This window comes from Penaeus japonicus, unplaced genomic scaffold (genome assembly GCF_977035675.1).
Source record: "Penaeus japonicus unplaced genomic scaffold, GWHDUDI00000001_assembly GWHDUDI00000025, whole genome shotgun sequence".
Classification (NCBI taxonomy): domain Eukaryota; kingdom Metazoa; phylum Arthropoda; class Malacostraca; order Decapoda; family Penaeidae; genus Penaeus; species Penaeus japonicus.
The window spans coordinates 27,945,891-27,960,890 of record NW_028234427.1 but is presented as its reverse complement, the minus strand read 5'-3'; the positions used below and the strand labels follow the sequence as shown (position 1 = coordinate 27,960,890).

Here is a 15,000-nt window from a genome sequence, read left to right as displayed (position 1 = left end):
ACACTCTCAAAACCTCCAAGAAGAGGTCCACACTCTCACTTACATCTGAGGTAACTTCAGGAAAAAAAGTTGACATTCTCTGATTGATTTTATGAATTTAGGATCTTTATTACTTTCCTTTCTCACTGTCTAGTTTTTCTTCTAGCATGTATTGAGAAATTTCCATTTAAGGTTAACCCTTTGATATTCGGTGTCATGTAAATGTGACACGGCAACAAGTATGTAATGCTGGGGGTCAATGCATGTGATGTGATCCCAGCATCTGATCCCAGTTGGAATACACATGTGGTCATGAAGTATTATGACTGTAATAGTGCTAGCTTCAGTGTTGCAGGGTTCCAAAGTCAGCTTAAACCTTGTTTTGTGATCATTTTATGGTAGAATATAATTTAGGGTAGTCTGCACTGCCTGGAAAGTGGAGAAAACATTCTCCCTAAAGCCGCCAGCATTGTAGACCACCCAGTTTGACTACAGATCGGTCGTTACGCACACTATTGGCATTAGGTTAACAGAGGCTTTGCAAAATATATCAGTTAAGATACCACTTTTGCATCATGACTTGAAATAATGTTCTGTCTTCTCTTTAGACACTAGCAGGTTTGGCAGGATTAGAAGAGTTCCACATTATAGACAGCTATGTCCTGGACCTAAACCTCAGTTCCGTAGAGACTGTAAAACCTCTCAGACTTCTGAATATTGTTGGTGAGTTTGTGAATGATATGAAATGTTTTGTGAGAGTAATTTAAGTGAGGTGGAATTGGGTTTTATTTAATTTGGATTAATATAAAGTAGAAAACCATTGGTCAGAGATGAGCCTTAATGACTGCATTTGACACAAGACACTTTTGCTGTTGTGCAGGTGGGGGCCTGAACTGCACCAAGGACAAGCTGTGGATGCTGGAGTGGATGGAGGCAGGGCGAGCAAACATCACAAATACTACTAGGTGTTTTGTGGCAAGCTCAGGAGAAATGACTCTCTTCTCCACTCGCTACAGTTTCAATGACCACCAGTTTTTGATCTGCATGCAATATGTGAAGGTGGGTGAGGAAATTGAGTTACTAGGTTGTAGGGTCCAGTAATTTCTTTAAAATATCTTTTCGTCTTTTCAGGAACTAGAAACCTGATTTGGACATTTTTTCTGTTATTATTTTTATGTCACATTATCTATTTGTTGGATCAATAGTTACACATGCTTTCATTAATAGAGTTGTATAAAAGATAACTATAACCAAAGCTTGAAGTAGTTTTACAAAGCTCAAATGCCTTTCCTTAGGAGACAGAGCGTGATTGCCCAAAGAAGTGCCAGTGCAACGTCCAAGGCTTCAAGGAGAGTCACTACCCAATAATACACTTGATTTGTGAGAGAGTTGGCCTCACCCATCTGCCTGAGGTCATCCCAAGATGTACAACACGCATGCAGTTTGGGTGGAACAATGTGAGTACAGCACAACAATAAAGCTGTTTTCATATTGAAAATGAGGTCCAGTGTCTTTTTTAGTTGGAATAGTGTGGATGGGCATTTTGTTTAGAATAGTGACAAATTAGTATTTATATGTATTTTCCAGTATTTGATTGAGGCAATACAGTCAAAATTCTGTTTTAAGTATTTCAGTTAAATTAAGCTATGCCACAACCATTTCCAGATCACAGATATCAATACACTCTTCACCAATGAGAACTATCGGAGGATGGACTCGATTCTCTTGAACAACAACCAGATTTCTTATGTCAACGGAGATCTCTTCTATAACTACATTAAGGACAGACCACTTGATGTTTACATCAATCTTGCTAGCAATAAGTTGACAACAGTAAGTGATTTATTATTTGTAGTGCATACACATATATTTCTCTTGCCGTAAGTTGATCATATTTGATGATTATTGATAATAAAAACTGAGTTACTTTGCAGCTGCCAATCAAGGAAATAAACAAGATTTATGAGGAAGCGCGGAAGACATCGCAGCTCTATTACCCAAACTTCAACCTAGCAGACAATCCCTGGAACTGTGACAATTGCTCCTTCTTACCAGAGTTCCAGGTGAGGCTCTTTGGTTGTGGGGCAGGAAGCAGACACATCTTTCAAAGATAGGGTTTCATATATTATTTTAAATATCGTATTATTGTCGTATTTTTATACACATTCCTCATTTGCAGCCACTCATCTTTGTCTTCCTCACAGGAACTGGTGTACTACCAGAGCACAATGCTTACTGATTACCATGACATCCGTTGCCCGAGTGACAGTGAGCACCATCCCAATAAGCGTCTGGTCATGATTGACGTCAAGTCTCAGTGCTCTTCTGCCCCTCCCCTGCTGCATCCACTTGACATCCTCAATATCACCCTGGCTGTCCTGCTTCTTCTCCTCATCATGAACTTCCTCCACAACTTCTACCAGTACAGACGCCATGGGAAGCTGCCCTGGATCATCATCCGGATGCCATGCTGCTGAGTGAAGCCCTCTCCCAGGCAAATGACTTGGCTTGAAGGCAGATTTAAAGGGTTGTTAGTGCATCTAGTTATTCCTTCTCTTTCATTCTTTCTTATTTTGTGTTCGTAGGTTAATGATTAAGCCAACACTAGGAGGGTGACATTAGTTGATGTTGCAGCCAGCCTCTATGTCAGCTGCAACAATGGGAGTCTGGGGTTGGCCTAAATCTTGTTCTTTAGGGCATTCTATGTGTTCATAGTATTGCAGAATGAGAGGGAATGCATTGGCCATGTTGCTGTCACTGCAGACTTATGAAAATGATGTGGAATTTGAGTTCATGAAATGTACCTGAGATGAAGAGTTTACAGCAAATAATATAGTTTATTCAAATATTGTTTATGTGGTTGCTTTTACAAATTTTATGCTGCAACAAACAAGAAAATAGTTGTAAATTTGACAGCTTGTCCATTAACCCATTCACGCCAATTGACATCATATCATGTGATCAGGAATTATGTCATAAAATGTGATGTAACTTTAAAAAAAAAAATGACCACAGAAAACTCTGTAATACTGATGATGTCATGGTAATTTTTGCTTCTGATTAGTTGAATGAAAAGATCTGAGCCAAAAAACTATTGTAAAATCAAAAGTGATTGGCCAAGAAATTTTTTAAAATTAAAAATTACTTATGTAATACTATTTCCAATTCGTTCCAATTCGGCAATTACCCGTTATATCATGTCACATCATATCACAAGGTACATGTACATATGTACATGTATGATTGTGTAAATAATCTTTTTGTTTATGGGGAAAAACGAAAGTGTAAAACATCTTTTTTGATATCCCACTGAAAGAAATTTTCCACTTTTCAATATTTTTTGGCAATATTTTTATATGACTTTACATTGTATGTAGATGCAATCATACAAACCATAAGAATAGGACAGGTGAAAAATACTCTGAGAGGTTCAGCATGGACTTCTGCAGTGTGAAAACACCTTAGAACATAGTGTTGTGCACTTGATATCTTCCAGGAAGAAGCAGGAGTAAGCAAAAATACACCCCGTGAATGGGTTAAGTGGCTTTGTCTCGTGCTTAGTAGATGGTATCTTTTGTATGGTTAAGGTACCTCAGCAAATATTGGTGCTGTTTGTTTGTTTTATGATTGTATTTTTGCTGTATTTTATAGATTTATTGTTATATAATGTAGCATGCTGCTTTTTTTTTCATATTTACAATTCAAGTATTTCCAGTTTGGCACTTCCCAATCGAGCGGCTATTACTGTGTTGTGATCATATGATCATCTATAGCAGTTATTATTATATTATATGTTGAATAAGGGAATGCAGGGATCCACAGTCATAACTGTGATAGATAGCTGATAGTGAACTTTAAAGAAAGAGTTAGTTATGTTTCTGTAACAAGTGGAAAGACAAATTGAGTGGCTATTACTTTGTTGTGATCATATGATCATCTATAGCAGTTATTATTATATTATACATTAAATAAAGGAATGCAGGGATCCACAGTCATAATGTGATAGATAGCTGATAGTGAACTTTAAAGAAAGAGTTAGTTATGATTCTGTAACAAGTGGAAAGACAAAATACAATAAATAAAACCACTGAGTTAAGATTTTGATGAGTCATCACATAATTGTGCTAAATGCACCATGTGTAATTTGAAGGTGATTTTAGCATAGTGATTGGTTCTTGACTCCTAGAATATAGAGATGGTGGCTACTATGTATTATTTGTATATCAAAATCCTATGAAAAAATATTTTTGTAATAATATACAGATGCACAAATATTCACAAACAGAGGTTTGTATACATACACAAAATAAAAGGGTGCAGAGAAATAAAAAAATAGTTGTTGATGCCAGTACATTTTTAAATACTGCTAACACTACCATCACTACAGATAAGTACATGGTAGTTTTGGGACCTTTTTCCTAGTCTTAGCAGTAAGCAGTACTTTTTGGTATATTAATAAAATATTCAAAGATCATTTAAATGTAATGAATTTTTGTAGTGTAGTGCATTGTTGTCAGTATAGTGGAGTGTAGCTAGCTGAGCATGGTGTCAGCAGCAAGGGTGGTGTAAATGTCCTTACTGTTCTTTTCTTATGCAATGTTTTTTGCTCAATGTTTCTAAATAACTGAATATTGTCTTTACAAATGAGTTCTTCTAATTGCTAACAAAGACTGTTACAACCCGATTGGCTCATTCAAGAAAATTATCTCAGTCATATTAAAAATCACATTACATGTCAGTGTATGGTACTGTCACCCCTCCATAATAACACCTGTTCCGATTTTGTATTTTACAAAAAAAACAAAACAAAAAAAATGAACTGAGAAATCCATTTAATCTTTACAAGTTGATTTTCTTTCCATTGTTTATGGTAACTTTGAAAATTATATAATGAAAGTATTCAATTATGCAATTGATTTCACAAAAAGTAAAATACTGCTATTGGTGGTACTTTAAGTATATAGTAGTGCTAAAATTATTTTTGTCCTGTGCTGATACCACATGCAGCTTTGCTTGTATGATGCTTTCAAGTTAATTAAGTGTGCAAGGAATACTCCACCAATGACCCTAGCTATTTACGTAGGATAAAATCAGGCAGCCACTTTAGACTGTAGTAGAAAAGTATTTGGGAATTTATGCAAGGAATGGTTATGCTTTTTACACTGGGCCAGTCTGGGCACTGAATAAATGCATGCAGCCATTGCAGTCTACTATTTTTTTGCCAGGGATAATGGAGCTTTTTTTGGTATTCCTACAAGTGGGTTTCAAGGAATGTGCTACTGTTAGGTAGTCCGGAAAATATACACTATACACTTGCACATACAGACAAAAAATATTTTTTTCTTTTATTTGTAAATATTTGAGAAGAAATAAAAAGCTATCCTACATATTTTTATAAGGCTGTCATCAAAGGTCATGAATAATTGCCTATGCCAGTTTGTAGGTAAATTCTGTAACTAGAAATTCAAATGTGCTACTCTACCTGTTAAGAGTATACATGAGCTGTTGCACTAGTCAAAGATATTTTTTGCTAAAGGGCATTTGTGTTTCTAGATCCTTTGTACAGGGACTGCTTTGGGACTTTGAAATTCTCTCACTCACTCACTCACTCACTCACTCACTCACTCACTCACTCACTCACACACACACACACACACACACACTCACTCACTCACACACTCACTCACTCACACACACACACACACACACACACACACACACACACACACACACACACACACACACACACACACACACACACACACACACACACACACACACAAAATCAAGTTGCCGACCTCTTGCTCTAAAGTACCGCAGATGAAGGATGTGCAGGCAGAAAGAGAGGAGGAAGGTGACTCAAACCAATGCCCAATGTCTACAATGTGGCCCTGTGCCAGTAGGGATGTCTAGTACTGTGGCACTCATAGTCATAAGCACAAGTTTCTTTCCTCTTCCCTACCTCTTCATGTTATCGTCATTGTGGATGGTTATATGTTTTGTGTTCATTGATGCCAGCACACAAATACAAAAAAATAATTTTGCATTTTGTCCTCCTCTAAAATAGCAATACTTCTATCACACATAGTATAAAGAAAAAATCAGCTGATATGGACCTTACACTGCAGAATTGATAGAGCATGTGATAGGACAGATATAGCAGTAAAACACAAACAAAACACAAAAATAGCTCTAGCTCTACAATGAGTTTCTAAAAGAGAGTGGGAAAAGTCAAAGTCATGTTGTGTGAAGCTGCCTCACTCTGAAATAAAACCCATCCTGGAGCCTGGGTAAGCAAATCTATCCCCGTTGTAAATGGGTTAAGGAAAAATAGGAACAGACACTAAGTTCATTGAACAGATATAAAAAAATAAAAAATAAAAATAAAAGCAAGAAAAACATTTTCTCTCTCTCTATATATATATATATATATTTGCATTTGTTACATTTTCTACTTTGTTTTGCTCATTGTTTAGTGTTCTCTTTACCAAAATATAATTATTTTCTGATTGTGCTAGTGGAAGAGAAAGGTTTGTAGGTATTATATCAGTGTCTGGTTCAATTGGGCCTTTGCCCAGGGTAATGCTGCTGCTGATCTGTGAGCTAAAGTAGGCTTCAACTGCTTGGAATCTGAGGAGTGTATTATTACTGCTTCAGGAATTTTACATGTTTTACTGGATAACTTTATTTATAGTATATCAGCATGATATGAAGTTTTATTGTTTTGTAAAACAGTCTGTGTACTATAAAAGATTTTGGATAAACATTTAGGATGAATAAAACAGGGTTTTTCATTAAAATTTCATTTATTAATTTCTGTGTTTGTACACTGTTTAGTGCCCACACTTGGTGCACAACACATGTAAGTATTGACAACTGAGCTTATATTCCTTAATTAATTTTACCAGATTGAGCAGTTCCTGGGCAACGGAGTTTAGCCAATATATGTTTATTTGATGGTTTGCTTTTGGTTTAAGTAATCTTCCAAACATGTAAATTGGAAAACAGTTTGGGTGCACAGGTATTGCACAAGCTTTGAATATAGTTTAAGGTCTCTTTAACGACAGTTTTGAAACCTGAACTGGGCCATATACTTTTTAGATTTTTAAAGATCAGTTATTACCAGCATTGCATTGCAGTTGCTGTTAGGTATACCTGTTAACCAGGGCAGAAGGCAGGAGTTGCTTTGTTGTGATTTTTTCGATATAGATCTGAACTTTCCCATCCTTTATGGGTTAAGTGCATTTTAAAGATTGAAGTTAGTATTTAGACAAATAAATCTTTAAGTGCTTGTTCAATATTTTTTATTAAGTTTTGTTTTTGTCCTTTATGTGAAAAATAAACTGTTGTATAGTTTATGCATCAGAGAAAAAATAAAACATTTGCTTACTAGTGGTTTCACCTCAACCCTTATTGCACATACTGATGTGCAATAATCTACCCATGAGTTCAAGTTGCAGATTAAAGCTTACACTTTTGTCAGCAAGGGTTACACATTATTATATCTGTATGATACTGTGAATATTTAGTGTTTCTTTTCAAATGTGATGATTGATTCTGATACCATTCTACCAATAAAGATATGAAAAACCTATTCAATCCTCTTGTAAGGAAGGATAAGACTAATTATAAACACTTTATTGACCACAAGGGAAGAAGAGTGGAAATAGCAAAGGCCATTAACCTGTAAGTATACATTCCTTTGCTCATTACTTACTTATTCTGTTCTCTTCGGTTATAGTGGTCACATCCATTTGATGAATATTAATTTACAAGAGTACAATTTATCTGATATCCCCTTGAGATTCTACAAAAAAAGGTTTGCATTTACAAAGAATGAAAGTAGAAAAAATTTGGTTAGTAATATAGGTATTCCTTGGATAGAACTCTCATAACAGGAATTATGGGTATATAGCAGGGGCTCCTGTGCCTGTCATTTGGTATTAATTTGCCTCTGCATCCTTAAAAGTGAACAGCTTTCCACTTGTAATGCTTTTTCCACATAATGAGACAATATTAATTTTTAAGATATTTATTTTCCTTTTACAGATTTCCACTGTCATGAAAATGAAGCTCAGATGGTAATGAAATTCTGACAAAAACTTAAATTTGTCTTTTCCTGGTAACAATATTGGTATGACTGTTCAAGAAAGAATTTGACAAAGACAAAATTTCCATATTGGAATACTGTAAAAAGCTGTACTGAAATTACTCAGGCTTTTATACCAAAAGGTGAAAATGCTAAATGGTGAATATTTTCATACACTCAACATTTGCATCACAAAATAAAAGTGTTATGTAGTAAAGGTAGTTTACTGATGCCTAGCTCAAAAACACAAAATTGAAAGAAATTGACATAGCATAAAGAAATCATTTAAATTTAAAATTTTTAGAAAAATAATTTTGTTTCATCTGTTAGAAATGTCACATTTTATTAAGTTTTATTTACTGGGTGAAAATTGCGGCATAATATTTGGGGAACTCTTTAGCACATTACAATATCTTTCGCATGCTTTTGTAAATAAAGCAAAAATGACTTGAAATGAGTACCAATTAATGACAACTAGCAAGTTGATCCCCTGATGTGTCTTTGCCTTTGTATGCATGTCTTCTCTATGCTCTGATCTGGGTGTTACTCGGGACTAATGACCCTATAACTTGGAGGAAACCTAAAACATGCAGACAGAAAATATTGTTATATATGTTTTATCAATTTATGGAAAAAAATATATAGATACATTTAAACATAGGTAACAAAATAAAAATGTAAAACTATAAAAAAGGAATGGAACAGAGAAAATAAAGAAGAGTAGTCACTTAAATTACCCAGTATGAAATAATTATCATTAACAACAAATAATAACTAATAACTACTTAGAGTCAAATACAAAGGAAAAATACTATAAAACCCTTGTAAAATATAATTTTTTCATTCCAATAAAAAAAAAAATAAAAGAGACAGACTTGAGAAAGCTAGTAAAAGAGTGCAGTGACCGAGGCAAGACAGATATTCAAATAAACAGGATAAAAGAATTACAAGTGCATGCAAAATTACATACTAGAGGTGGTCTCTATGACACCTTCGTGGGTACCTTGATCAGGATGGTCTTAATCTCCAGGTATTCTGCCAAACCATCTTCACCTCTGGAACGAGACAGGACATTGTGCAACTAAAAATAATAATGACGAGAGGTATACAACTACAAACATTTACAGAAGTAAAACTTTTAGACAAAATATGATATTAGTGAATGACAAAAACTCTTCTGTGTTTGGAACATTGGCAGAAAATACACTATGCAAAATAGGTTTGCTGAGAAATGACAACAGGTTTAAAATCCGCTTGGATTTTATTCTTAGGTCTGAAAATTAATTTCAGGAGGATTTCAAGGATTTTGCCAACTATTAAAAATTCTTTCAAGTACCCCTGGCAAGATTAGATAGCTATAGCACAAAAGGAAAAACAATCTCGACTGCCTCAAGCAAAGAACCTATCCTCAGACTTACAGTTCCCTGCCATGACCAGACTGCTTGTATCCTCCAAATGGTGTCTGTGGCAGACACAAGTCATAGCAGTTCACCCTGGAAATATAAAGATTATTGAACCTAAAATGTATAATAGAATCTAGGAATGGAAAACATGATTAAGCAACTTCAGTAAAAACTTTGTGGATATTTTTGAAATTTGAACCAAATTAAAAATAATAGAAATTCATAACAATGTAATACCAGTAAAATATTTTTTTTCTGGATTTCCTTTTCAGATATTCTTGCAAACGACCAATATATCCTAATCGCCCCTCAGTTTTAAACTCTTTAAATTTATCTATTTTCAGTGCACATAAAATAAATGAAAAAAAGTGTTTCACTCCATAACACAAAGACTGCAAATAAACTTACCAAACAGAACCAGCTCTCACAGTCTGAGCATAAGTCAGGGCCTTATTGATATCACGAGTGACAATTCCAGAAGCCAGGCCATAATTTGTATCATTGGATCGCTCTATGGCTTCATCCAAGGTCTTGAACTTCAGAATGACTTGCACAGGTCCAAAGATCTATGAAATGAGCAAAGAAGAAAAACAAAAGATCAGTAAAAGAGTAGGAGGAAGAGACATGTATTATAGCAAATGTAAAATTAAAAGAAAAACTCCTTTCATCATTAGATAACAATATCATTTTGTTATTCTTGCTAATTCATTAATAAACAGAGTGCTGTACTATACCTCCTCCCTGGCAATGGTCATGTTGTCTGTGACATTAGAAAACACTGTTGGCTGAACAAAGTAGCCTTTGTTCCCCAGGCGAGCACCTCCACATTCTAGCTTGGCACCCTCTGCTTTGCCCTTCTCTATGTATCCAAGAATGCGTTCCATCTGCAGTTTGCTCACCTGAGAGAAATAACAAATAAATTAAACAGCTGCTTAGAGCTTTTCAATTTTGTTTCAAAACAAATCTAACTTTAGACAAGAGTCAAACCTGTGGTCCCTGAAGTGTTTCTTCATTAAATGGGTCTCCAACAGGGCGCTTCTGGGCTAGCTTCACTGCTCGCTTCACAAATTCATCATAGATGGACTCATGCACAAAAGTCCTCGAACCAGCACAGCAGTTCTGGCCATGGTTGCCAAACATTGCTGAGTGGCACAAATCTGCTGCCTCATCCACTGTGAGCAGAACATAGTAATAATTATGAAGACAATAAAATATGTATCTATATGGGAGAGAAAGAATAAAAAATGATCATCTGAACATAAATAATTTACACCTTGTTCCCTGTAGATTAGAGGGTGCTGTTCAATATTTTCATGATAAAGAGTGCCAAAAAAAGAAAAAAGAAGAAAAAGAAGATGATTTGACTTACAATCTCCACAGTCTTCACATACAACAACAGGACTCTTCCCTCCAAGCTCCATGGTGACACGCTTTAGGTTGGATTGTCCAGCAGCCTCCAAGATACGTCGACCAATCAGAGTGGAGCCAGTAAATGCCACCTGCATTAATTAGTGTGTAAAATTATCTAAAGGATAATGGAAAAACATTTTTTTGAGACCCACTTTTAAAAAATCCCTCTATCTAATATATCTTAATATTGCCTGAACTCCATTCCCATATGCATGTATCATGTTACTTACTTTATCAATGTCAGGATGATGAGCAACTGCATGTCCTGCTGAGGCTCCAAAACCAGGAACAATGTTGATGACACCTGGAGGAAATCCAGCCTGGAAGTATACAAAAGAGATCAATGAAAGTCAGTATATAGTTGTTAGCACTTCTTTTAGATGTTCAACTAGAAAGGGTTATGATTAGATAATCAAGTTACAAACACTTTTTTCAAGTGTTCAAAGTGGAAAGGTAAAGTTATATATATATAAAGCTTTACTTGAAAAACAACTAGTTTTTCCCATCATCTTCATTTTAACCTCATAAGCAAGAATCTACTTCTACAATAACTTCAAAGGAACTTTTCAGAAAGCAAAATCACATGATTACAAATGGTGTTTACCTCACCTCCTTAGCCAGAGCTCCTAGATAAAGGGAGCTGATTGGCGTCAGTTCAGCTGGCTTCAGGACAATGGTGCAGCCAGCAGCAAGAGCTGGACCCCATTTCCATGCAATCATCATCACAGGGTAGTTCCAGGGGATAATCTGGCCCACTACACCCACTGGCTCCTTCCTTGTCATGCACAGGAACTCACCATCTATGGGACCAGAATTCATCAACATTAACATTTTATATCCATTTTTTTTCACTCAATTTCACACAATGTAAATACTTAATTAAAGAGCAACTACACACAACTTAATCACCACAGTATCTGATTCCAACATATGCTCACTACCAACTACAGTTTACCGATTGTGCACTCTTTATACATACAATAATATGCTGACTTCACAACAAACTGCACTTACCACAAGGAACAGTGTCTCCATGGATCTTGTCACACCAACCAGCATAGTAACGGATGGTCTTCACACTGTATTCAAGGTCACACATGGCCTCAGTAAAGGGTTTGCCATTGTCCAGAGTATCTATGCTGGCCAAATAATTCATGTCGCGCTCTAGCAGGTCACACAACTGTAATATATGGTTAAGAGTCTACAGCTGCATCTAGAACTTTAAGTTTTACATACACTGGCAGTCACACTGCACAAATACTAAAACTGGTCTCTTAAAAATGAGAGTGGACTACGAAAAATGGATGCAACACTTTAACATTTACCAACCCATAGCACTTTAAGCAATCCTTTCTAAAGCTTTGTAAAATGGCACAACAGAAACAAGTGACAATTTCTTTAAATTCATACTGAAAAAAATCCTGTACATAACCAAAGAAATATTTAATAAAATGTTTTGTCTGAGTATTGCTTTGGTACTTTGTATGCATCAAGAATAAGAATGAGGTAAAGAGAGAAGCAGGCTTGCCTTGTGCATGAGGAGGCCACGCTGGGAGGCATCCATTGTCCTCCAGGGGGCAGTGCGCTTAAAGGCCGCTCGGGCCGCAGTCACGGCTGCATCAACATCTGCCTGAAAGGTAAAAGTAACTCTAACATATTCTTGCCTTTAACAGTTGTGATAATGTAAGAATGTGGAAATCAAATACATACACCCTTCTACAACTTAAAAAGGGCTATATAAATATGCTCAAAATAAATAATACATCAGAATAAAACAATGCATATTACAATCACATTTCCCTAAAACCCTTTCCATGCAACCCACATTAGACAAAAGATTTAAAGGACAGATGGCACACTTTTGACACTCACCTCCTCACCCTGAGCTATCTGGCAGATGGTTTCCTCTGTGGAAGGGTTGATGACAGGAAAAGTCTTGCCATTCTTTGCATCCACAAACTCATTATTGATGAAAAGCTGTAACAAAAACAAGGGGAATGTGAGTTATATTAATGTTCTGTGCATGTGACTATGTATTACAAAATTTCCTCAATGGACTTATGATAACAATCAGACAATATCTATGATCATGTCATAACAGCAAATAATCACTGATGTTCTAAGTGGCACTGAAGGTTATTACTGGTATATATTTAACATAATCTTGTATGAGAGTTCTCAATACCTTACAGTATTAAATAAAAACACAAAAAAACTCAAGTACATATATTGTCAAGATAGAGCTCGGACTAGAAGTCTGTTATCCTCTGGCATGATGATCACTTGAATCCCTGCAAGTACCTTTTTTAATGTCTGACTAAGCCAATATCCTTCAATAGCATAGATTACTTTACATAACAGTGTAATTTCAGTTCCTTACTAATTGTGTAGTGATTATTTTCTGTATCTTCATGTTTTCACATTCCAGAAAATTACCAAAAACATTTTTTTCAATAAACTTAAACATTATTTTCATTAATAAACTTTCAAAAACATAAAACTAATTTTCATATTAAACATTCTTTAATATCTGAGTTTTTTTTTAATCTCTTAGAAAATGTTTTGATAAAGCAAAAATCTATCACAAAGTATCTGCAAGGAAGTTATAGAAGATAGAAAAATAAGAACAAAAAACATTCACAGAAACAGGGGAATAAGGAAGGACAGAAGAGAACAACAAGGAGTGAAGAAAAAGAATGATGATGATGATGATGAGGAGGAGGAGGAGGAATAGAAAGGAAATTAATAAAGTCAAAGAAATAAAGACAAACGAGAAAAGGGAAAGAAAGACAAATCAAAGGAGAAAAGAGGAAGAAAAGCAAAGGAGGAGAGAAGAGAACAGAAAGAAAGAAAAAAACAAATTATACGAGAGGAACAGAAGGGAAGGTAAAGAGGCGACAGAACTTCGATGGCAATATTCATTAATGAAACAATAAATCAAGTAGTAATGATAACAATCTTTATCACTGCAACACATACTGAACTACAATGAATATGCCACTTGCAACAACACCAACAAGTAATGGAGATGCGGCAAGGAGAGCCATGCTGAACCTTCCCTTGGCAACAAGAACTTAGGACGCCATAAGGAAACACATTATTAAATTTTCTTTTTTTCTCTCTCTCTCTTTCAGAATAAGGGTTATATAATATAGAGCGAGTGTTCATTAAAATCATAGCTCTGTTAAATCGGAAATGAAAGTTTCCCTGTATGACATTGCTTCTTCCGTTGTAAAAATTAAGTTTAGTTAGGCAACTCTTAATAGATAATAAAATCACTTACCAAACCTATCAGACAGTTAACACCACAATGACAACGATAATAATATTGAACAAACGTAATAACACATAACGAACCTTAGTATATTTGATATCTGGATTTCTAATTGCCATTTTGAGTTGAACGAGTGAAAAAAATGCAAAGAAAGACGGAGAACTCCTCACACGTCGAAGTCCCGAGTAACACTGACGACCAAGATATCCGACGCCGGTGGCCTTGCCATGCCGGCTAGTTCTCTTGTGTTTGTTATCGTACAAGTCACAGGAAGATTCCCAGTGCCTTCCTATATACAGGTTTTTGTTATTAATGCTCATGTGTATAATTCTTGCATGTTGTGTATAACAATTCTTCCTCTATGACTTTTCAAATTACTTGATCACATGTTTCTGAACTTCCATCATGAAGGTCTGAATATATTTTTCAGAAGTATTTTGAAAGTAAAAAATGTTGTAATAATGGCTATGATGTTAGCATTGGCTGTAGTAATTTCATCAGCATTATTATCATTAACAATTTGTTACTATTAGTGGTAGAAATGGTAGTAGTTGTAATAATACTAGGAGTAGTTGTAGCAGTATCATTACCTGTTATTATTATCATTATCATGACTATATTGTTGTTGTCATTGTTATCATAATGATAATGATAATAATAATAATAATTGTTGTTACTGTTGTTGTCAATATTATTGTTGCTGTGGTTGCATTTTAGCAACACGTAAATAACAAGGCAAAAAATAAGAATAGTTTTTTCTCAAGAAAAATCGACAGGTTGGCCTGAAAATGGATAAACCTTAGCAACTTTGCGTGTGGCTGAGTTTGAAAAGGACTAATTGGCAA

The 15,000-nt window shown here is 35.3% G+C and overlaps 2 protein-coding genes across 8 annotated transcripts in view; one reads left to right on the top strand and one right to left on the bottom strand.

The window, feature by feature from the left end:
• LOC122248066 (protein singed wings 2) overlaps positions 1-7,368 on the top strand; it is a 21,653-nt gene extending 14,285 nt beyond the window's left edge. For all 5 annotated transcript variants that reach the window (XM_086551523.1, XM_086551525.1, XM_086551524.1 and 2 more), the window contains exons 5-11: positions 1-50; positions 588-702; positions 860-1,038; positions 1,275-1,436; positions 1,645-1,812; positions 1,914-2,042; positions 2,184-7,368. The exon at positions 1-50 is cut by the window's left edge and continues 83 nt beyond it. In XM_086551523.1, coding sequence (XP_086407649.1) covers positions 1-50; positions 588-702; positions 860-1,038; positions 1,275-1,436; positions 1,645-1,812; positions 1,914-2,042; positions 2,184-2,456 — 1,076 coding nt within the window. In that variant the 3' untranslated portion in view covers positions 2,457-7,368. The remainder of the gene's footprint in view (positions 51-587; positions 703-859; positions 1,039-1,274; positions 1,437-1,644; positions 1,813-1,913; positions 2,043-2,183) is intronic.
• Positions 7,369-7,995: 627 nt separating this feature from the next.
• LOC122248064 (aldehyde dehydrogenase family 1 member B1, mitochondrial) lies at positions 7,996-14,400 on the bottom strand. 3 transcript variants are annotated; one of them, XM_043007870.2, is made up of 13 exons: positions 14,239-14,400; positions 12,754-12,858; positions 12,410-12,511; positions 11,896-12,061; positions 11,491-11,681; positions 11,112-11,201; positions 10,841-10,970; positions 10,459-10,643; positions 10,206-10,370; positions 9,880-10,037; positions 9,487-9,561; positions 9,039-9,123; positions 7,996-8,648 (listed from the first exon to the last, which is right to left on the bottom strand). In XM_043007870.2, the coding sequence occupies exons 1-12, from the start codon at positions 14,272-14,274 to the stop codon at positions 9,051-9,053; spliced, it is 1,476 nt and encodes a 491-aa protein (XP_042863804.1). In that variant the 5' UTR covers positions 14,275-14,400; the 3' UTR covers positions 7,996-8,648; positions 9,039-9,050. The 3 variants fall into 3 exon arrangements, with proteins under 3 accessions (XP_042863804.1, XP_042863805.1, XP_042863803.1); XM_043007871.2 differs by having other exon boundaries at positions 9,072-9,123; XM_043007869.2 differs by having other exon boundaries at positions 7,996-9,123.
• Between the last annotated feature and the right edge of the window lie 600 nt (positions 14,401-15,000).